The 22,608-nt window shown below is 43.4% G+C and overlaps 1 protein-coding gene across 1 annotated transcript in view; it reads right to left on the reverse strand.

The window, feature by feature from the left end:
* Positions 1 to 2,707: 2,707 nt before the first annotated feature.
* snx17 (sorting nexin 17) overlaps positions 2,708 to 22,608 on the reverse strand; it is a 39,683-nt gene continuing 19,782 nt past the window's right edge. Inside the window, exons 6-15 of the mRNA XM_062550374.1 lie at positions 22,508 to 22,598; positions 18,206 to 18,293; positions 14,640 to 14,709; positions 13,115 to 13,207; positions 11,384 to 11,587; positions 9,116 to 9,244; positions 8,567 to 8,644; positions 7,410 to 7,484; positions 6,927 to 6,968; positions 2,708 to 6,125 (exon numbers count right to left, since the gene is read on the reverse strand). Of these exons, the coding sequence (XP_062406358.1) occupies positions 6,006 to 6,125; positions 6,927 to 6,968; positions 7,410 to 7,484; positions 8,567 to 8,644; positions 9,116 to 9,244; positions 11,384 to 11,587; positions 13,115 to 13,207; positions 14,640 to 14,709; positions 18,206 to 18,293; positions 22,508 to 22,598 (990 nt within the window). The 3' untranslated portion in view covers positions 2,708 to 6,005. The remainder of the gene's footprint in view (positions 6,126 to 6,926; positions 6,969 to 7,409; positions 7,485 to 8,566; positions 8,645 to 9,115; positions 9,245 to 11,383; positions 11,588 to 13,114; positions 13,208 to 14,639; positions 14,710 to 18,205; positions 18,294 to 22,507; positions 22,599 to 22,608) is intronic.

Here is a 22,608-nt window from a genome sequence, read left to right on the forward strand (position 1 = left end):
GAACTGATGGGTGGTGCCAGAGGTGGGGATTTTGGGGTTATGGAGTAGGGAGGGGGGGGTGAGTGTTGGAAGAGAGAGATGAGTGGGATGAATATCTTAAATAGATGGGAATGAACAGATTGAATGCAATGGACGGAATAAACTGATTTAATAAATGCAGTTGCCTATGAGGTGATTGCACACTTGAGATAAATCGATTGAGGAAAGGGAAGAAATAACTTGAGCTGTGAAACAGTTGTATAGTGAGATTTCAGATTGTGTTCAAAGGAGAAAAAAAAATCTACCAGCATAACCTTGGATGGTGTTTCTTGGTGTTTGTCCTTCCCCAGATTTCTTTTTTTCTTTTTTTTTTTTATCATTGTGAGTGTGTGTGTCCTTAAATCATCCATTGGCTGCTATGTTGACCAATTGTGCACAACTTTTTTAAAAAGACAAACTTTGTACACCAACTGGAATGTTCTGTTGCCTTGGCGATGAAGAGAACCGGAGTGGAGTGGAGTGGAGGCGAGGGTCTGCCTTGTGTCTCCGCTTGACAGAACATTCACTGCACACACCTTCTGTGAGTCCTGTTTGCCAAACATGCCACTGACACTAAACCGAATGCTCCACGCACTGATGTCCTAAGCCTGGCCTGCCTTGGTTCTGCATTCACTTCTAGGAAAGGTAACACGTGCAGAATATTATGGGATGCAGGCAACACTGTGACCTTATGCCATACATGTGAGACATTTTTAGATATGCCAATCATGTTTGATTTTTTTTTCTCTGTCTGTCTGTCTGTCTGTCCCCCACAAAGTCCTTATCTGCGAAACTTGGAAAGTTTTTCGTGAACGCTCTTAACGCAAGTTCTGAACATTTGAATTTCAGCGCCGCAGGGACTGGTAGTGGCGTTGGAGGGTGTGTTGCGTTTTGGCGGTTAGTTGAGTCTTATAACTGTGAAATAGCTAATTTTGTTTTTTTGTCTTGTCAGTTTTTTGGTTGTTGTTTGTTTCACTTGAAGTCTGATAGCAAGCATGAGAGTGTTAAGTTGAATATGTACTATAAATAGCGTTTATTTTTTTAAACGTGACTGCCTTGATCCATTTGAAAATCATATTTTTAATATATAGACTTTTTTTTCCCTTTTAGTGTCCCTTGTCTGAGGAATGTTAAACCACATTTTGCTGTCTGTGGGACTTTATTGCTCGTCAAGGGAAGGGGTGGGAAGTGGGGTGAAAACTATTAGGGACCATGATGACGACTATATGCAGTTAAAAAACTTTCAGGTTGCCAAGAGATGATTTGAGTTTGAGGTGAAGGTGTTTTAGATGTTTATGGTGCTGTGGAGTGTTCTCTTGTAATTATGCAGTGGTTTCATGATTGCCTTAAGTATTCTGAAATTAAAATAAGCATTAAAAAGTTGGTTGTTATTCTCTCATTTTTTTTTCTCTCCTTTGTTGAGGAGTCTCTTCCACTTGCCGGTTTTTTTTTTAAATAAAAATATATAAATATATATATATATATATATATATTTACAAATATATATATATATATATATATATATATGACGTGATGTGACCTCGAATAGCTTACAATAACACCGCATTTTAGTCCTGATAAGGGTGTTAGTTACATAGTTACATAATGGAGAAGGAAACCGCAGTTACGCACTGCAGTGAGCAGGTTACATCACCTTTTGTGGGCTTAGCAGCTTTGTTTTTTGAGTGCAGTTGTGTCAACCTGCAGCCCGTTTGTCCCTCTGAATTCTCTAATGCTAGCTTGCAAATGATAGCGTTTCGTTCTGGAAACGTCAAAGACAGGCCAGTGGTCACTGGGTCTAACATTCAACCAGTCAACAACCACCGATTCATTTCCCTGGCGTTAATTCTAGAATCTACCACAGGATGGCACTGTGTGAGAACACAACACAGAGATGGCCTTTTGGGTGGTTGGTTGTGAGACACCACGTTTTAACCTTTCTGCTTGACATTTCCCATGAAAATCATGCTCATTGCGGGAGTATCAGCAATAAATTGCCGGAGCCCAATTCTCATCACCTTTTCTGACTGCAACCGTTATAACTGGGGATGGTACCTCTTTGAGTGAGTTGTGTGCGTAGCCTAAATACAGCGCTAGCCTAATCCCCTACGCGCCCCTGAGGTTGTGCACTGTGGTGCTGCTACAATAGCCGCAGTGGAGGACAGAGAGCGAGACACAGGTGACGAGGCAGAAGTAAACAAGCCGGGTGCTGCTGGTACAGATATGAGAAATCAGAACAGCTTGCGAGCAGAGCAGACGCGTTGAGCCATCACCCAGGGAGAATGACACGCATGCGGGCCTCAAGAGAGTCTGTGGAAAGAATAATAAATCTTCCCTCATCCTAGCTAGGGCTGCAACGCGAGGTGAAGTAGGCGGTGAAGGTGTGGCCGTTTAAACGATCCCACTGAAATCTCAACCAAGCCAGAAAAAGTGGGGGAGAAAAAAGGAAAACAAAACCCATGAGGTGATGTTTTTATGGATGCGCATCAACCACATGGATCTGACTGCTAGGTTCCAAAAGCTTGTGAATATATCCAGACTTGGCGTCGCACTTGGCGCCACACATGTAATCCTGTGAACCAAAAAAGCAGCTAAATTGTGCCTTTTGCACTCACGTCATCATGATGTCAACTTGCCATTTAAAGCCCATGGTGAAAAAAGAAATGAATGATTCACTCACATCATGTAGTTTGTGATATTTGGCACCTAAATTTATTGGAGTTCCAGCACTCTGCAGTTCCCATTAATCTTTTTTTTCGCTCGACAGTTCATATGGCAGTTTAAAGGAAACCATGAAATCATACTGATAGGCAAGCCATAGGCTACTCTGTGCCTCTGAGTACAAACAGTTTTCCCCCTTATACAATTCAGAGGCTGGTGAATACAGCTGAGATCAGGGACAAACATAATCACAGGATACAAAAATTCCATGAAAGAACAATGATACTCTAGAATTTGTTTCAAAATGACAGTCTAGAATTTGTTTCAAAATCGACCAGACGTGAGCTTATCCGATGGGTGCTTGACCCTTTCCCTGGACCTTTAACATTTAAAACACGAGACAGGTGACAAACAGATCCTCTTCCTCAACCACTCCAGGTCAGTCAACATTCTCATGTGTTCAAAGGAAGGCTACACAGGAAAAATATGTCACATCAATGATGGCCATTGACAAATACAAGAAGGTGGTCATTTGTGCTCCAAGGCATGGAAATCAGCACTGTTGCGGCACAATCTTCTGAGATGATTTGAAAATAACAATTCCTTTCGTTTAATAGAAAATGGATTTTTTTTCTCCCTCTAAAAGAAAATAAAACAATACCCCTGGAATGACACTCAACAAAACAGAAATGTACAATGCATAACTAGTATTCAGATCAAGAAGGGGGGTGGGGGAAATCAGATGTGGAATTTGTAAACACTTCTCTCTTGCTATGATATTCTACAATTCTGTAAACAATGATACATGTTAGTTTCTAATATTTGACACAGTTTAGATTACATTTGTCTACATGATTACAATAGATTACTAGTAAGAGATATTAGTAAATGCTCAGAATACTCTTAATTGCATGTACATATATAAAAGTGACATTATCATGATTCTTAAATGCTTCTTTTGTGCAAAATGCTTTAGTAAACTATAATTTTGGCATTTATGAGAAACCTTAAAAAATCTTGGTTGGAATAACAGCAACAATGACAACAACGACAAAAAAAAAAAGAAAAAAAGAAATCTGATGATAGCTCCTCAGTATCCCCCTTTGAAATATTACCGAACGTAGTTGTCCATGGTTCGTTTTTGTTTCCGCTCTCGCTCTTTCACGCTCTTACAAATTCAATAAATTAGCTATTAGTCCCTCTTAATACTGTGCAATGTTATAGGTTCAGCAAGTGCAAGCAGTTCTGCCAAACAAACAAACCCCATCAGATTCTTCCAGAATTCTCCAAAACAAATTTTTTGAGCCATGGACTCTCATTGGCACAGAGGCGAGGATGAGGTTGAGAGCCAGTCCACCATGCCCAGTACTGGATCAGAAGAGAACAGTTGGGTACTAAGGCATCTGAACTATTTTAAGGCAGCTAAAAAATACCTTTGTACAAAAAAACTTCAAATAAAGGTACAATATGTAGATTTTTTTTGCTGCTCAAATTTTTTTTGAACAAATACTCTTTTTTTGCCTGCAATTATAATGATCAAAAATCAATATTCAACTTTTTGAAGATGTGACAGAAAACAAAACAAAAAAACAGATAGTGAAGAGGCACAGGATAAACAAATCAATAATAAAAAAAACAGTCCTCATTATGATCTGAATTTTCTGAATTTTAGATTTTTCTTAACAGCAAAAAATATCCCATATTGCAACTTTAAAACTGCAGATGATGGGCAATCAGAAGCAACAGAGAGTGAAGGCAATGATACACCGTGCAACCTTTTTAGCAGTGTTGCCTGGCAATGTTATTCTGGCACATTCTTACTGACCCTGGGCAAAACATTTATCTGCAGAACTTTAATCATTAGCGTGCGGCTTATCGTGATCATCCAATCAAATACCAGGGAATCAGTCATGTGATTGCCCAGTAAAAGTGCTCAGAAAGTTGCCTCATGTGTATCCACACCTTCCGCCCCTGACTCACAGAAGCCACACACTGCTTCTAAGGTTCAGCAAACAACAGGCTAACATCCTGAACACTGCCATCACAACAACACCAAACACTGGATTGGGCATACATTCTTTACATTCTAATACTCACTAAAGGGGACCTTATGTTGTAATTGTGGGGTGTGGGGGGAATTCAATGTGATCCTTTAATCTTCATTTATTCATACTCTGATCTGTGTGCTACATTGTTTTATAAATACTATGGTTCACCAACCAAACTTTTGTTTAGGCTCAATTCCGTTTCAACACATTTGCCATAAACACTCCACATTTCCAGCCAGATGGCAGAAATCCAGAACAACCATTGATAATTAAAATACTCATCCTCATTTTCCATTTTCTTTTGAAATGTAAATGAAATACTTTGTGAAAGAAATACTGAACCGGAAGATGCTAAATGATACCATGTCCTTTAAGTTTGACGAGGAGGGACAGGCAGTGACAACTACAATCTGGGACTGTGGTGGGGTGTCTTGACTAATCATAACCCCAGGAGTTCCTTCAAACTGATAAACATCAGGAAGAACTCGTTGGGCGATGACCTTCGAAGTAGGGCAGGGTGATGTCTTAAATTCAGCTGTTTTATTTGTTAAGTATTTCAAAATGGAGAAGTCGAAATGAGTGCCATCACTCAAAAAAACAGGTGTTACCTTTTGAAGTTGGGGGAATTTTTCCTTTAAAAATCGACTTATAACACCTACATGATTGGCACTTTTTAGAAACTCCAGGGACTATTTGAGCATGAACATAACAACCAAAAAAAAATAAAAATAAGATAAACACTTTAAAAAGTCTTTACAGTAATCCTAGTTGAGACACCCAATGGGATTTCTCTAATGAGAACAAGCAAGAACCTTTGATCTTGAAAACCTACTGAGGCTGGGAAAAGACCCTAAACAATAGGAATGGGATGAGATAACAGCTTGGTGCTATATGACAGCATTGGAATGATTCAACATAAATTTAGGCCATGGTTTACCGCTGTACAGCCACGGAGGGGGGGGGGGGGGTGGCTGGGTGGGAAGAAATGCTTCAGAGATGGATGGTCAGGCCAAAAGCGACGGGCTGATGCCTGGCAGAGCGGGCCGTTGGGCTACAAGCCTGTCCAACTCTGCTGGTCTCTCGAAGATAATCGGTGGCTCCACTCTGGCATGCATCTCCATTTCTCTCTCTGTCTCTCTCTGTCTCTCTCTCTCTCTCTCTCTCCATGACGTTTCTCTTTGTCTTTCTGTCCATGTCCAGCGCTCCCTTTCTCTCTTTCTCTCTCTTTTTTTCTCTGGAGCAGTCAAAGGGAGGGGAGGGGGGGGGGGGGGGGGGGGGTCACAGATCGTCATCGCCAATCCCCTCAAATGCGTAGTTGCCATGGAAATCGTTGCCGCTGATGTCGTTGTTGGAGCTGGAGGCGGTTATGCCTCGGAGCGACACAGAGGTCAACTTAGTCTGCCGAGGAAAAACAAACAAACAAAGACAAACAAACGTCAACTGTCGATACGCAAATTCACTTCATTTTTTCTATGCACACAGTGAATAATGTCAGATTTGTTTTATTAAGTCTGATTTCATGTATCAGCATTGTTGACGCATTCTCAAAAGAGACAGAGATATTTCAGACAAAAAGAAAATTATTGTATCTCCCCCAAAAAAACTGATATATAAATCTCTATGGTCATTTAAATCTTTATAGAATGTAATCCTAATATCAGTTTGTTCCAGAATATAGGGAGGAGTCTGCACACTTTGATAGACCGTGCTGCAGGTGCATCTATTTCACAAGGACAAACAGCGTAGGCGGTTTATTGATAAACTGACATTTTGGTCAGTTAGACCTTTAGACCATATTGTTGATAAATTGACGAAATTGATAAACTGACCGAATTTACCGAAAACGTTAGTTAATAAACCGGCTGTAGTGAGCCGCAAAGGGGTGGAGTAAGTGCTGGAGCATTTTTCTTTTTTTTTGTTTCTCAGTCTGTTCCAGAATAACATGTCAGTCAACAGTGAACTCCATGTGCTCTGCACTACATCTTAAAAAGTCTGGCATCATTTGCACTGTGGAAACTACTAAACCCTGTTGTGACAATAGTAGCCAATGCTTCTACAGGCTTTTGTCCAACAAACAAAGAATCTTTGAAGCTAGTATATGCATTCTTCATTTTCAAATCATAAACAGTATGTCCCTCATCTAAAATCAGGCACAGATTGTGTAACAGCCCTGTAACAGATATGGGAGAGGTCACCTACCGAGAGTTTGACCACTTGCTCACGGTTCGGGTCAGGGGAATCCTGGAGAGGCAAGCAGAGAACCAAGTTAAAGCCACATCCTAATACTCTGGTTTGAATTTCTACATGGCCGGACTCCCAAACCCAACACTGCCACTCCCCAAACCACCCAGTAAAATGTTCTCATCCAAACAAATCATTTTTTGGTGTAAGATCCAAGAGAAATCAGTTTAAATATGTATGCCCTAAAAAAGTCACTTAAAACCCTTTAGGACTCTTTAAAACTTAAAACATTACAAATGTCTTCACTGGCTCTCAAGGACACTCTGTCTGTCCTTGAACTGGTTTAAACATGTAAATGTAAACATGTTTATTCATCAAAGTGAAGTTGTGGACTTTTGCGACCTAAACCGAGATTGATCTTCAGAACTGTAAGACAAAAGGCATCGTCATCAACGCTCTATTCAACCAGCTTGTATGGTTGAATGAGTTCTCCCCTCTTACCAGTAACGGAGGGGACTTCACTGCCTGGTTGCTGTCCGACCTATGGAGGGCGCCGTTGAGCCGTTTCTTCTGCATCTGGGAGGTTGAAGAGACAAAGACATTGAGAGAGAGAGCCAGAATGAGAGGGAGAGAGATTGACAGATTGAGAGAGACAGACAGAGACATTGACAGTTAGACAGAGAGACAGACAGACACATGAGACAGAAGCAGAGAGAGAGAGAGAGAGAGGGAAAGAGAGAGAGAGAGAGAGATCAGTTGCTATCTTTGTGCCTAAGGAGCCCTGAGAGTGAAGCGCCTGTGGTACTGACTGAGCAACCAGCCTGCATCAAACAGCTGTGGGCTCTGTAGCTAACTACACTCCTGTGACGTAAATGTACCTCACTGTTTCACCATCATCGTGAGAGAGATCCATTATCTTATTCTGAATGAGGACGCAAGTCTGAAGAAGGGCAGTAACCCGAGACGTTACTACTTTTTTTTTTTTTTAATTAAAAACGATTAACGTGGAGTGCAGTGTGCGGATTCAGCTTTGTTTTTTTTTGTTCCATTGTCTGCCATGGTACTTAGGCCACAGATACAATACTACCACCCTTCCATATACTGACAGCAATAAAGTTTACATTAAAACATTAACTGAATGAAATATTTAATAATGGCGGCAGACAGTTTGGCTGCAAATGAGGAAGTGGAAACACAAGTGGGACTCATGAAATATACAACTGTGCCGTTTTAAACAAAAAATTAAAAAAAAAAAAATATGCACTGATGCACTGTGTGTGTGTGTGTGTGTGTGTGTGTAACTGTCGTGACCGGGTTTCTAAATATGCTGCAGTCTGACTGCTGAATAATGAGGCCAATAAGTGAGAAAAGCAAGCCATAGATGGGGAAAAATTAGGTGGCAATATGAGTGAGAGAGTGAGTGAGTGAGTCACTCAGTCACAGTCTCTCTCTCTCACACACACACACACACACACACACACCAAGTGACGCATTACCATACATTCCTATGCAAGTGTCGACAAAGCCAATGAATATCTCAATAATGACACATGTACACAGATACACAGACACACACACACACACATGCATTATACCCACACAAACACCCACACACATGACTCACACAAACACACACACACACACAGACAGACACCAACCTTTTTGATGCTACCACCAGATTTCTTCACCATCAGCTCGTCCACCATGGACTGTAGGCAAATGCTCATCATGATGGCCTGTCAATCAAGTTAGGAGCACGGGGTCAGATCAAAACACACAAAGAAAACACTGATTGCTCATGTAGGAGTTGGTCCATAAGTTGGATGCTTTAATGAAACATCTCTGACTTCGATGGCGAGACTTTTTGAAAGTTTGCAACTGTGTTTGTATATAGTTAACGTAAAACCATAACAACACCTGAAGATTTCGAAACCAATTATGATTCAAAGGAGCACACACCATTTTTGTGAAAATTAGCCTATTTGCCGTCTGCCCCAGAGCTCAATTAGAGAATACAAGCTTTCAGCTATAGGCTAACCTACTTCCTGAATTATGCTAAGCTAGGCTAATGGTGTCAGACTGTGTTATTGCTCGTACAGCAAAGAGTATGTATCTTCAGGTAGATGACAAATAAGTTCATGTCCCAAAAAAGTCGGTGTGTGTTGGTGTGTGAAATGTGGATTAAAAAGTCTTTTCTGCTCACTGACCTGTGGACTGGTGATTGTGACCCATTGCAGACGGTCTTTGCTCATCAGGTACTCGAAGGCCAGTTCAAGCTTGACCTCACACTTGGCCGAGCTACAGGGGTTAGCCGATCCATTCGCCACCGGAACCTGCTGCATGTGGGGGCGGGTTGTGGTAGAAAAGGGAAAGGACAGGAAGGGGTTTAGTGTCACTTTACCATCACAGTAAAGCTACTGTTATACTGCACAGCTTTTCAGAAATCTCAGGTTAATATCTTATAGATAGACACATCGGTCACATTTTTAAAGAGTGGTTTACTACTGTAGTCATAATGGATGATTGGAGCATACCACCCTGGATTGGTCTATACAGCCCAACTGAATCAAGTCATGCCTGGTTTCGTCCTATTCCTATTCCTAGTCCTACATTACCAGACAGCAAAATCACAGAAACAAGTGGCCATTTTATTTCAAGGTCCTTTTTATTGACCGTGATAGAAATCCAGAAATGAAAGAAAACAACATTTATTGAAGAAAGTAGCATCCACAACTACCATCGCAACTCAACACACCATAATATCCGTGGAACTTGTCAACTCCGACAGGCCAAAGTACTTGAGACTTAAGCAGACAAATCGCGGTGCCGGCCAATTGCAATCCAGGGTAAAAGTTGCAAAGTCTAACCCCAGCTTGAGGGGATGCATTTGGCTCTGTTGTTTATGACTTTGAATACCGCAGTAAATGTCACTTCATTCCCACAGAACATGGCGAATCCCCGAGACGTAAACACCCCTCACAGTGAGGACAGATGTCGCCTCAAATGCATCGGCATCTTAGGTGTCATCACTCTCAAAGTCATCAAATTGGCTTCCTGTCAGGCCGAGGATCAACAGAGACTCAATACACAAAATGCAGCACTAACGGAGAACATAGCAGGGCTCAGTCAAAAAAAAGCTTTCTGTACCAAGAGATGTGCTGTCGAACAGCTTCCCCTACAGCTTAAAGAGAACATGTTGCATTTACTAATTATAAACACAGACAACCAAAAATGTTCTCATGGGCACAGATCTACGTGTGGTCCGGATGAGTCATACAGCTGGTGTAAAATCAGACAGTTTAGCTCTGTAAATAACCGCTCTCCTTTTAACTACTAGGCCGTAGGCTACCCACTTCATGAAACCTATTTGGAGGATATTTTTGTAAGGGGGAAAATGTTCCTTCATGAGGTGAAGTGTTTCTGTGTTTATATGATGGTACCAAATCTCTTTGGGGGTAGGTTTGGGCAAATAAGAGTGAACTGGGCTGAAGCAATCATTCATTGCTCACTTCCTTTCCTGGGTCTATGGCATTAAACAGCAAGCAACATGTCCATCGATCCATTGATCTGGTCACACACAATCCCTTATTTCTGTTGGCCTTAAAACAACCTCTATGTACTCTCCAAATGAAACTACTGAAAGAGCCATTCATTAGCAACTACGCTAACGCATGTCCTTGGCCTCAGCAGACCTCGACTAATAGCAATCACGCCAGGGCTCATTCTGACAGGAGTGTGAAACCCTTAATTAAGTATATAAATTAGGAATGCAGAAACGTGTCTCAGGAGACTGGGGTTTTCCGATCGATGGACTCAGAACAGTCCCGAGAACTGGCATTAGCGTTTAGCTGAGTTAGCGGCTTTGCGGAATTAAAAACAGCAGAGTGGACACTGCTGTTCCCAACAATGGCAGGTCACTGCCGAAACACAAAGGAAGCACTGACATGCCACCAGTGCTTCCGTGATGCATTCTGTTTGACATTCATCATTCATCATTCCCATAACCGTTAACCACTTCTAATGGGAGTTTTTGCACAATTAGTAGCTGATGCTTAGTAGCTGCAGTTCCTCAGAATGTTTGGAGTTGTGTACAATAATTTCCCGCATATAAGCCGCATTGTGTATAAGCCGCAGGGCAGTGTTTTAAGCAAGTTAAAAGAAACAAAATCATATTAACACCATATTAATTGCCCCCCTGTATTAACCTCATAGCGGAAGAAATTTTGCAAAATCAATGTATAAGGCTATAGTCTAATAGTAATGGCTAATAGTCGGGAAATTACGGTATATGGCTTACGTCCTTCATCACTCTAATGTTGTAATTAGCACTATAGATTGTGTGGATAAGCTGGCTGGCAAGAGGTGCTGATGAATGGGGACGACACTCACTAAGAGGGAGGACACTTTGTGACACTTTACAAAGCTGTAAACAAGCGAGCGACTGAAACAGTGAGCAGACTGGAGGGGGCACTTACCGATGACGTGACCCTCCAGCATCTCATGCGCGTGACCTTGAAGCTGCCCTCCTTCATCTGCTCGCTGGGCAGCTTGACGTGGAAGTTGAGCTCGTTGTTGCCCGCGCTCACGATCACGTGGCAGCCCTTCTCCGGGAAGTCCGTCACGCACGGGTCGAACTTGATGTAGCCGTAGTACTTCAGCGTCTGAGCCAGTCGGATCAGCTGAGGAGGAGACACAGGTCCATGGGCACAACTTAAATACATCTCCACCAGGCAAGATCCTCCTAAGACTACAAAACAGTAGTAGGCAGCTATGGCCTACAGGTTGGGAGTGGGACACACTAGTTAGCCTTTAGCTAGCCTGTAATTAAAAGGGAGCTAAAGGCTAACCTACTTCCAGTGAATCATGTTTAAGGTGTGTCATGGTGTCAGACTGAGCTATTGCATACTGAGAGGAGAGAAGGATAGGCATCCTCTTATCTGACTTAAATCCATGGCCATAACTTAAAACATCTCCACCAGGCGAGATCTTCTCAACAGGGGAGCTACACCAGGCGCGTAATTGAAGCGTTCTGTTCGCAATGGGCATGCTGCAGCAGATAATACGCACTATAATCAATGGAAATGGCTACACCAGACACGACAGTGGCACGTACATTCGAAAAAAAATAGACCAGTCTTCTAAAATGGATTTTACACGTTGTGAACGGAATGCTTCAGTTACGCGCCTAATGTAGCTCCCCTGTTACTACAAAAACAGTAGTAGGCAACTGTGGCCTACAGGTTGAAAGTGGGACACAAGCTTTTAGCTAGCCTGTAACTAAAAGGGAGCTAAAGGCTAACCTACTCCCAGTGAATCATGTTAAGGTGTGTCATGGTGTCATGGTGAGCTATTGCATACTGAGAGGAGAGAAGGATAGGCATCCTCTTATCTGACTCTAGAATGTGGTGTGTTCCTTTAAGACAGAATGCAGACAGACTGAAAATAGTTTAAACATAATGACACAAAAGTCAACAGCAATTCATGAGTTTAACACACCTCCACCGGTGGTTCTTTTCCTTTCTTTTGAAACCTTAAAGGGATAGTTCGGGTTTTAAGACACGAAGTTATATGGGTTCCCTGTCAGCAACGTTGTGCATCAGTACTGACTTACCCCCCCACAGCGTCCTGTGAGCCGAGATCCAGCCGGTTTTTGATCGTTTTTGATGCCGGACTATTTTCTTCAGCAAGTTTCTGGGGTCACGAAAGTAAAGTGTTTTTCTTCTCAAAACCATATGCGTTCAACAGAGTGATATATTTGCACCACAAAAACGTTGTCCAGCTGTCAGTAGCGCGCAGTGATAGGAATCGCGAAAAATAAGTAAGTGATAACGAGGTTTGAATTTTTCCTGGACAACGTTTTTGTGGTGCAAATATATCACTCTTTTGAACGCATATGGTTTTGAGAAGAAAAACACTTTACTTTCGTGACCCCAGAAACTTGCCGGACTACTTTCTTCAGCATCAAAAACCGGCTGGATCTCGGCTCACAGGACGCTGTTGCGGGGTAAGTCAGTGCTGATGCACAACGTTGCTGACGGGGAACCCATATAACTTTGTGTCTTAAAACCCGAACTATCCCTTTAATGCTTAATTCTGGTTAGAAACTAGAAGCAGAACCCTTGATGTGCAGAGTGAATGTGCTTGCAGGCGTAGGCTCCACGGGGGTGTGTGCATTTTCCCCAGTGGTGGCAGGGAGACAGAAATACCTCTTTCTTTGAGCCTTTCTCCTGCAGTGATTTGAGCTGTCTGTGCTGGTCTTTGTTGACTAGGATCCAGCCTCGCTCGATGTCCGACACCGTCTAGGGAGAAAAGGAGACATACTTAATCTCCCAGCCGACAAAAACGGAAATCCACCTCCATCTGGGGGGAAATCAGATGGTGCTCTATGGCGTCTACACATGAGTCATTGGCAGAATGATCCACGGTATTTCAAGCACCTACTGTACACCTAAATAGACCCCGGTGATACAGACTGATTTCAGTGTATGGGTGCATAGCGTTTTCTTTTTGAGTAATGGTACTTTATAGGAATGTTCCAGAAGGGTGTCATTGTAAAGTTTAGGCTTCTGGCCTGTTTTGCAATTGCTTTATAGTTTTGAAAGTGTATGTAAATGTAAACAAATAAAAAAAACACCTTAGGTTAGAGTGAAGATTTGTCAGTGTAATTTCAGCGTTTTTCTAGACTGCATGTGGACCCCAAACTTCACAATCACATTTCTATTGTAAATCTTATTGTAGGAAATATTTTGGAATCTTGCTCCTTTAAGAATGTAATGACTATTCCAGAGGCTGTGATAAACAGCTTGTACAAACCCCCCATCCTCCAACCTCCTCTTCAATCCATTGCCAAACAGGACTGAAGGTGTATCACAAAGAAGGATTACCAATTTATCCTGACAACTGCAGTGGAGTAAACCCCTACACACTGGGCTGGTTAACACAAACTTTACCCAGATTTGGCAGGATTTGTGTCAGCTTTTTAGTCCACGTGTTTTTCCAACTCAAAAATCTGGCTTCCAGAGATGGTCTCTGGAGGGTTGTGCTTGCAACAACACAACCGCAGCCAGCAACTGTTTCTCTTTTTTCCTTGTCATAACGGCGGGAAAAGCAAACATAAATAAAAGGCACACTTGCAACAAAACCCGAATGACAAAGTCCAACACTTTCAGTTCCCATTTTGTGCTTTAGATGCAAATGTGACTTCCTTGCACACACGCGGGAGTGGAAAGGACTGCAGACGGTGCAGCTGACTGCTCCAAAACGCCCTTCTTGTTCTCATTACAGTTAAAATTCAAAACCACCCAAAAGCAACATCTACAATTACAGCAAGCCCAGCACAGCTCTCCCATATTTGCAGCTTTTGAACTACAACAAAAAATGTTGGACTGCTTTGTTTTCTATTGGAATGTCCGAACTGCTTGCGAGTGATGCAGCTGCAAATGTGTGCGCAACGTTTTGGGCAGAACTGTCGTCAGACCACTTTCAGGAACTACTCCGAGGAGCAGTATGAGAGAAGAGTGTGCCTTGAATCCTTTATAAATGGAGTACAATGTTTAGGAACTGAACCGTGGTTAATTGGATCTGCTATACCATGAACACGGAAAAGGGTTTTTAAGTAGAAGAAAGGAATGCATTTTAGTCTAATACTATGTACTACCTGATCTATAAAATCCCTGATGGTGGTTTTGCTCTTCTAAAGACGGGACATCAGGCTAAAGCCAGCTGGTTTACCTGAGAGTATAACAAGTTCAGGCCCACTCTGTTGTCCATGACGTCGTTGTCATACGCCGTGTCCCAGTAGCTGGGGAGAGAAGAGAGGAGAAGAGAAGAGACGTGATTAGGTAGGGAAAAGAGAAACTGCAAGTCAATGCCCATTTTTGTTCAGAGCAGAATCAGCAAAGCGTGACAGCAGCAGTCAAGTATGCGAGCAAAACAAATGGATAAGAGTCCAGCCATTTATCACTGGATGCAAGTAACAAGACATCATTCATTACATCATCCGTCTTTTTCTTTGATATAGGCCAAGACTCTTTTTTTATATACCGAGGCCAAAGAAACTTGTTACCTTGTCCTCAGAGCACCTTTTACACACTGAGATCACTACGAGGTTCAACACACCTACACAAATGTACTGTAGACATCCATGCGTGCACACACACCCACACACACACACACACACACACACACACACACAATCTGTACCACTTCTGCCCTGTTGCTTACACCTGCCCCTACAAGTGAGGAGGTAAAGGTCCAATCAAATGTAAAGGCTAGGTATTTAGCAAACATTTTTCCCGAAAGCGACTTCTAGCTCAGGTCACCTAAGCTGTGACCGTACCTGCCACATCTGCACATGTGAAATAGAATAGACCTTAACAGGACATTATTTCGCAATAAATGACCGCAAGGGTGTGACCCTGCAGTGGAGGGATGCCAGAGTGGGCAGCGTTCTAGAGTTTCAACATCACATTGCTGCTCATCGGTCATCAGTGGTCATCCAAACCCAATGGCCAACCTCTCCGGCCTCCAGCAGCGCACAAAATCCATCCGGCCGAAACCCCTTCAAGTGCTCCTGAGGGCCTGATTGCTTTGCCTGACCCGCTCGATTGAAACCAGACCTTTATCACTCATCGCCGTTGTTTTCGTGCGCAGCGACAGCCCTGGAGGACAGCTCGCTGGCGGCGGACAGCGTTTAAAGACAGACACGCACTTTCGAAACCGTTCTACACCCTCTCTCCCGAGTGACTACACTCAGCAACACATCAACGCTTCCTCGACGCTTCCGACAACCGCTCCGGGGAGCAGAGCGAAATAACATACCGCAGGTCCACCGTAACCATGTGTGGAAAACGCAAGAGGATGTTCCTGGTCGACCCCAAGTGACCCGCGTTAATGAAAAGTGGGTGAAGGAAACGAGATGGCGAGTGGACTTGAGCAAAACCCTCCAAGCTCCAGAGAGCCGAGAAGGAAAATTGGATCGAGATCCCGTGCGAGCGAGCACCGTCTGTCGGCACAGTTTAATTACAGTCGTGAAATATTAAAGCCGCTCCCGACTGAGTTAAGGATGGATAGCATAATGGAACTGTTGATGGAAATGATCTCTCAAACTGTGATATGAAATGCATGTTAGAATAGCTGCAATAACATTGGCGAAGCCGCGGCTCCTGGCTTCAAAGATCAGTGCAAACTTTTGGCATCTCGATCCTATCCTGTCGACAAACAACATCATCATCATTACTTTCCGTTCCGCCGTTCCAGTTTGGTTCTCAGAGGAGACTTGTCCGCTTGATCTTTCTGATGTTTTCCCATCTTGATTGATACAAAAACACAGAGAAAGATACTGACAAACCAAGACATACACGCCCTGATATACCGATGCACCAATCTTTCTCTTTCTCTCTTTCTCTCTCTCTCTCTCTCTATCTATCTATCTATCTATCTATCTCCCTCTCTCTCAATCGCTTACTCTTTCAGTCTCTCTCTCTCTCAAAAGTAGGTCAGCAGAACTGAGGCCATCCTTGAGGGAAACATTAAATTGAGGGGGCGACATGTCCTGAGCACTTAGCGTATGTGTTTCTTTTAAAAAAAAATGATTGAAAAGAGGTGTGTGTGCACATGTGTATGGCAGTGTGTGTGTGTTTGAGGGGAAGTGATGTGTGTGGGTGTGGGTGTGTGTTGAAGGGGGGGCTTTGTGTGTGTGCTTGAAAAAGAGAGTGATTGTGTTTACTTCTAGATCTGGATTGTTGAGATTGTTGGTATTGTGCGCGTGCATGTCTGTCTGTGTATGTGTGTGTGTGTGTGTGTGTGTGTGTGTGCATATAACTTGGGATAGCCGAGTCATTACCAAAAGCAAAGTCAGATTAATTTCCCAATTTAACAGCCACACAATCAGGACCTCTGGCTCACAGATTCATATTTACTGAGTATACAGTATACACGATTCCTTCAGCCTCCTGTCCTTTTTTTCCAGCTCTCCGTGAGAGTGTGGAGGGGCCTTTCGCACGAGTAGGAAAGCCGACGTATTTATGCAGCTGGAGGAGGCCAAGCGCTGGGGGTGCGGAGGGGTCGAGAGCTGAGCGCCGGCCTCTGGGTTAAACACCCCCGTAAGCCAATCAAGTTGGGTGAGCCGCGCGGTTCCCATGCACGCCTGTCACCAGCGCACTTCACACTCCACACTCCTACGCTGTGTAAGTGTGTGTGTGTGTGTGTGTGTGTGTGTGTGTGTGGTGTCAGAACTTGAAGAGAGGGCAGGAGGAGGGCACTGCGTTGAAATGAAGGCAGATGATCTGACAAGATTCAGTCACAGGCACCCACATGCCTGCAGAGGATTCACTCTGTGTGTGTGTGTGTGTGTGTGTGTGTGTGTGTGTGTGTGTGTGTGTGTGTGTGTGTGTGTCAGGACTCATGAGGGGTGGTGTAGCGCTCCGCTATCTCCATGACATCTGGCAGTGCATCAAAAGAGAGTGAACTGTTCGCTTGACACGACTCTTCTGAGAGATCACAGGGGATCATGCAGAGGTCAAAAGGGCCTTCTCCTCTGCTAGTTCACAGCGTTCAGTGCGCCATGTGCTTTATAGGCTTGGTGTAGGGTTGCATCAATGCATAGCCAAGGCATTTGCAGCTGATATGGTAACATCCAAGACATGTGCATGGTAACAGACATGAACTGGAGAAGTGGACTCCCATTCCACTTCAGACACTTCATTTGAGAAAACTCAAAAAATGCATCTTCCATTTGCTTCTAATAATCTTCAAAGTGCTGACAACTCTACTTCTCCTTGACTCTGGAACTCATAAAAGTGGGTGTCATCACCTTCTGGCCGTTACGTGATCAAGCCAACACATCTTTGGGGCATAAATTACAGCAAGCACTGACAAGGCGAATATGAACCCGCTTGCCGTGGCCAAAAGAACAAAGCATTCTACTGCATTGTCTGGACTGCAGCAATGGAGCAGAGTGAACAAAGGCAACACACTTCCACGTTCACAACTTCCCTCTTTCCTGATGCATCTCATGGCCGGAACTAATTTTGTAATGACTAGGCACATCAAACGGAGGTGTTTTATTGGATATTGGTGCAACAAACAATAACAGCCAATCATGGACACTACCACTAGTCAATTTATATCCCACTCCATGTTTGACTTGGGGATGGGATTTTGTGTCTTTGGGATTAAGAATCTCCATTATGCATTTCTTTGGTGTGGATTGACCTTCCCCTTTTCTGTGTGAGGCAATAGGGAAGAGGAAGTGGAGGAGTAGCCGCGTGGGTGAGGGCTACGGAGGGCGCGCCTACCTTTTGCGGAGGACGATGTGGAAGTCTGGGCTGTGGAGACTGGTGACCGACACGTAGGGCAGCTCGAACTCCTGCAGCTTCCTCACAACTTTCTCATCACCAACAGCAGTCAGGGAGAGAGGGGAAGGGGGCAGGGAGAGAGAGAGAGAGAGAAGGAAAGAAAACAAACAAGAGAAAAATCAACATACTTTTCGGAATCAGAAATAATAACGGCACACAGTGATAAGACGAAGGCATGAGAATCCATCTGGCTAAAATTCAGCCGTCCAAATTCATCACAAAGGAGCTACAATACATGAGATGGGAAGAATAAATGAGGCTAATAGAGAATTTTTTAAAAAGTGAGAAAAGGGGTGGGAGGGACAGTAAGTGTCTCTGTGTGTGTGAATGACAAACAAAACAGACATCCGCTTATGAATGACGAGACACCATTCTGCTTTTTTTATCCTCTTGTATCAAACCGCAGGTGGACAGAACAATCAGCAGCCTTTTAAACCGGAGCGAAACACATAGTTGAATACCACTGCCACTGCCTGGGCTTTGACATTTTTGCGCAATCACCAACGGCCATGAACTGGGAGTGCTGCAACCGAGGTGGCTAGGAGCTGTTCCAAACCAATCACATCGCTCAGCTATGGCTTCGGGCTACGCATACTATAGGTAACAGTGGCAGGGAGGAGACGACCACACCCAAATCAACACGCTTTGATTTCTCCTTTTGAACACATCGACATTGACGGACACAGGTTTCAGGACTTCTGAGTAAATTAGGAGATCGACATTGAAAATGTGTCTTTGCCAGTTGAGAGTTTACAGCGATCGACCTTTGAAAAGTAAAGGAGAGGAGAGGAGAGAATACTGAACTTGCCTAAGGAAAGGTTACTCTTTACAATTGTGCTTAAAAGGTCAGAGAAAGTCCTCCTGCTGATCAATTAATATCGTCAGCCAAACGTTGGGAGTAACCGTTCACGTTAACGTCACATATAAGTGTCATATTGAACACTCCCTCTCTACGGCCGTCATAAAAAACAAATTTTAGAGGGAAGTGGGGTATCAGTTCTCTTCAATCGTTCCCAGTAACTGTCTGCTATGCTACAATTCTGGGTATGGTTGACAAAGTGGAGGAGGAAGTGTCGCTGTTAATGGATTAGAAGCGAACAGTTCTTGGGAAAGTGACCGTCTCCGTGCTTGTTTGCCTTTAGTAGTGTAGACGAGCCCTAAAACAAAAAATGTAATGGACACATGTCCAGACTTGTCTCACTGGCAGGCAGAAGCCATCTTCCTTCTGGCAGCGCTGTGTGGGAATAGTGCCGTGAACAAATCCAGATGTTTTATGGCAGCATTTGGCTGCGATGGCCATCCTTGACCTCGGCTCGCAGATAGGGGTGTGAGGGATCGGAGGGAGAACAGCTTTGCTGCAACGTGGGAAATTCACAGCCCCACTGGAAGAAAACAACAGTGCTGAAAATACTACATCGACAGCTGGGGTGGAAAACAACATCTGTAATGCTTCCAGAGCACTTGTTCAACAACACTTTGATACCGTACTTACATAACCATAATGCCTCATTATACTAACTACAGCTTTACGTAATTACACAAGTATCTGTGTATTAATCTGTGTATGTCGATAAGCATATTACTCTGCACTTGATAATAACATCACACTGACAGATATTCCGTCTAAAACGTGGCTAAACTATGTCTTGCTGATAACGACAAAGATTGGGTATTTGTGCATGAGGCATTCCAAAAAAGACTAAGACGTCTTAACTACTTAGAAAACCCTCGCTGGGACCTGCAGGGAGGGGTCCAAACCACGGATAGATTAGCGGCCGGGCAAATGCCAAGCCCAGATTTCTGGTACAGCCTGTACCCATGTTTGCAAAACAGCAGCCTTTCAAGGCCTGGAGCAGGTCCTGATCGAAGTCTGTCTTGCATCGCCCTCAGTCAACAACAGCTTGGCTTCTGTGTGTGTGATGACAAACACACAGTAAGTCGCACTCTCGAGCCCTCTCCGCGGCGCGCGTGGCGAGTAGCCACGGGTGGACAACAGTGTGCCAGAGAGCGACTCAACTCCGTGGGGTCCTCGGGGGCTTACGCGGGACTCCTACTGGGGCTGTGCTCTGTCCAAACTGACAAGACTCTCTTCCAAGTTTGGACTGAGTGATGAAGAAAACAAAAAACGGAAAAAATTCAAACTGGCAGATTGAGTTACTGGAAGCGTTAAAAATGGAGATTACTGTGGCTCCGAGGCTTGCTGGGGGTAGCCAGCATTGGTAAAAAAATGCAACACCTCAAAAATGTAAATTACTTCTTCAAAAAAAAAAAATAACGGGGGAAGGGGAAAAGATGAATCTCTTTCCCTCTCCCCTTAATCCAGAACCAAGAGGGTCCATCTTGGATTGATTTATTAACATCCCTAAAGGAGAACTCTTTGGCAGCACACACGACTCACACTTATGTATTTACCACTGAGGAGACAGTGACAATGCACACAGCAAGCAATTCCATTGATTCCTCACCGCCATGAATCATTCTGTTTATAATGCATTTCAGAGCCTGCTTGTACTGTATGCCTGGAGAAATATTTTGTTTATCGGAGCTCCTCACTCAATTTATTTGGTATTGAGCTGCTTCTTGAGTGCCTAAAGTGTTGAGTAGATTCACAAACATTTATACATTCACTTCTCTTCTCCAAGGCTGAGGCAAACTGGAGGTTGAGAGAATGTGAGAGTGAATTATCAACGCATAACCAGAGAGAATTGGACGCCCCCCACACCAATTCCATCTCCCGTCTTTCTGGATGCATCTGCTGCTGCGGCAAAGGGAGGCAACCAATGAAGCCAAAACAATAAAGCATTTTTACAATGCACACTAGGCAGAAAAAAAATATTTCTCTATTTATTCAATATTTATACACCTACCTATACACATCTATATAAAAAATATGCATTGTGTACATATGAGTCTTGTTTAAAAGCATTTAAGATATGAGGGTAAATTGTATGATTACTGGAGCTCAGCAAAGAGCAGTGCAGAGTGCATAAGTGGAGTTATGCGGAAAGCATCGGAATGCAGGACGTTCTTGTCCTCAGAGTCAGCTGGCTCAGGGAAATGGGGAAGGGGGAGGGGGAGGGGGAGGGAGGGGGTGCAATCAGCTGCAGATAGCCTCAAAGAACATGGTGACCTGGCTGTGATGGGATGACTGTTTCTCTGATGGCATCATTGTAGATCCTGTTCCATGTGTTTCTGACGCACAACAACCCATGACACATGAAATAATTCACACAGCAAAAGTGCTTCAAGAGAGATTCTAAGACTTAAAGCGGCAATACGTATAGTATATAGTGTTTATATTTGTATTGTAAGAACTGAAAACAGGTCTCGCTGTTCATTAAGCTTGACTACACTTCCCAGAATGTTTCACTATTTTGTTTTTGAGGATAGAAGAGGAACAAGAGTTTTTGTGAAAAATGGTGCAATGCTATACTGTATGAGTCCATAAAGCATACTAACACTCCACATGTTTTACATACAGTTGTTGCCCGCAGTCTACGGTCATCTACAAACATGAGAGATGTAATTGACAACATAATTAAATTAGCCTGAGAGAAACCCAATCTGTTCCCAGAGCTATTGGGGCACATGGCTCGTGCTAACACGCTAATGATTATTACTGACAGGGCGAGACAAGTCGGCAGCAAATGAAATTCCCTCCTCCAGATTCAATTAATTACTCAAATTAGTCTACCACAGCCTACCCTCACGACAGGCCGATTGGTGACCTCTCACGTTACTGTGACCAGCACACATGCTCATTCTGTTTCAGCCCTGGGACACAATCCACTTTCACAACAATGACACAGCATACGGAAATACTGTATATTCAAAAGATTTTTGTCAGGAAACATACTTTAGATGATAATTTATAAATTGTGAACATTTATGTGGGTCCTTTGTCATCCAACACCAGATACATACAATGTCACTAAAACTATAGCTTCACATTGCACTATTTATTGGCGTTGTAAGACACACATAAAGTTAAGTTAAAGGTGACTGGAAAAAAGTGTCTCCTAATTATCAAAGTGACAGAGACTTGCAACAGCAGGAATGGAACCCAAGTCAACCAATGGTCAGTCAGTGCCGTTACAACTGCTCCATCAGGCCCGACAACACATAGGAAACCCACAAGTGTTACTGTATACAGTGCACTAACTAAGCTCCATAGATATTGACTGGTAGAAATGTACTTGTAAATGTAAAAGGTTGGAAGGTGTAGGAGAGGCCATTACTCACAGGTATATCCTCCCTCAGCCGACTCTTGGACCAGCGAGAGGCTGAAGTATCCCACCAGCTCGTCGGGCAGGTCGAGCTTCGTCGCCACCGCCTGCCAAGGA

Source organism: Sardina pilchardus, chromosome 12 (assembly GCF_963854185.1).
Source record: "Sardina pilchardus chromosome 12, fSarPil1.1, whole genome shotgun sequence".
NCBI lineage: Eukaryota > Metazoa > Chordata > Actinopteri > Clupeiformes > Clupeidae > Sardina > Sardina pilchardus.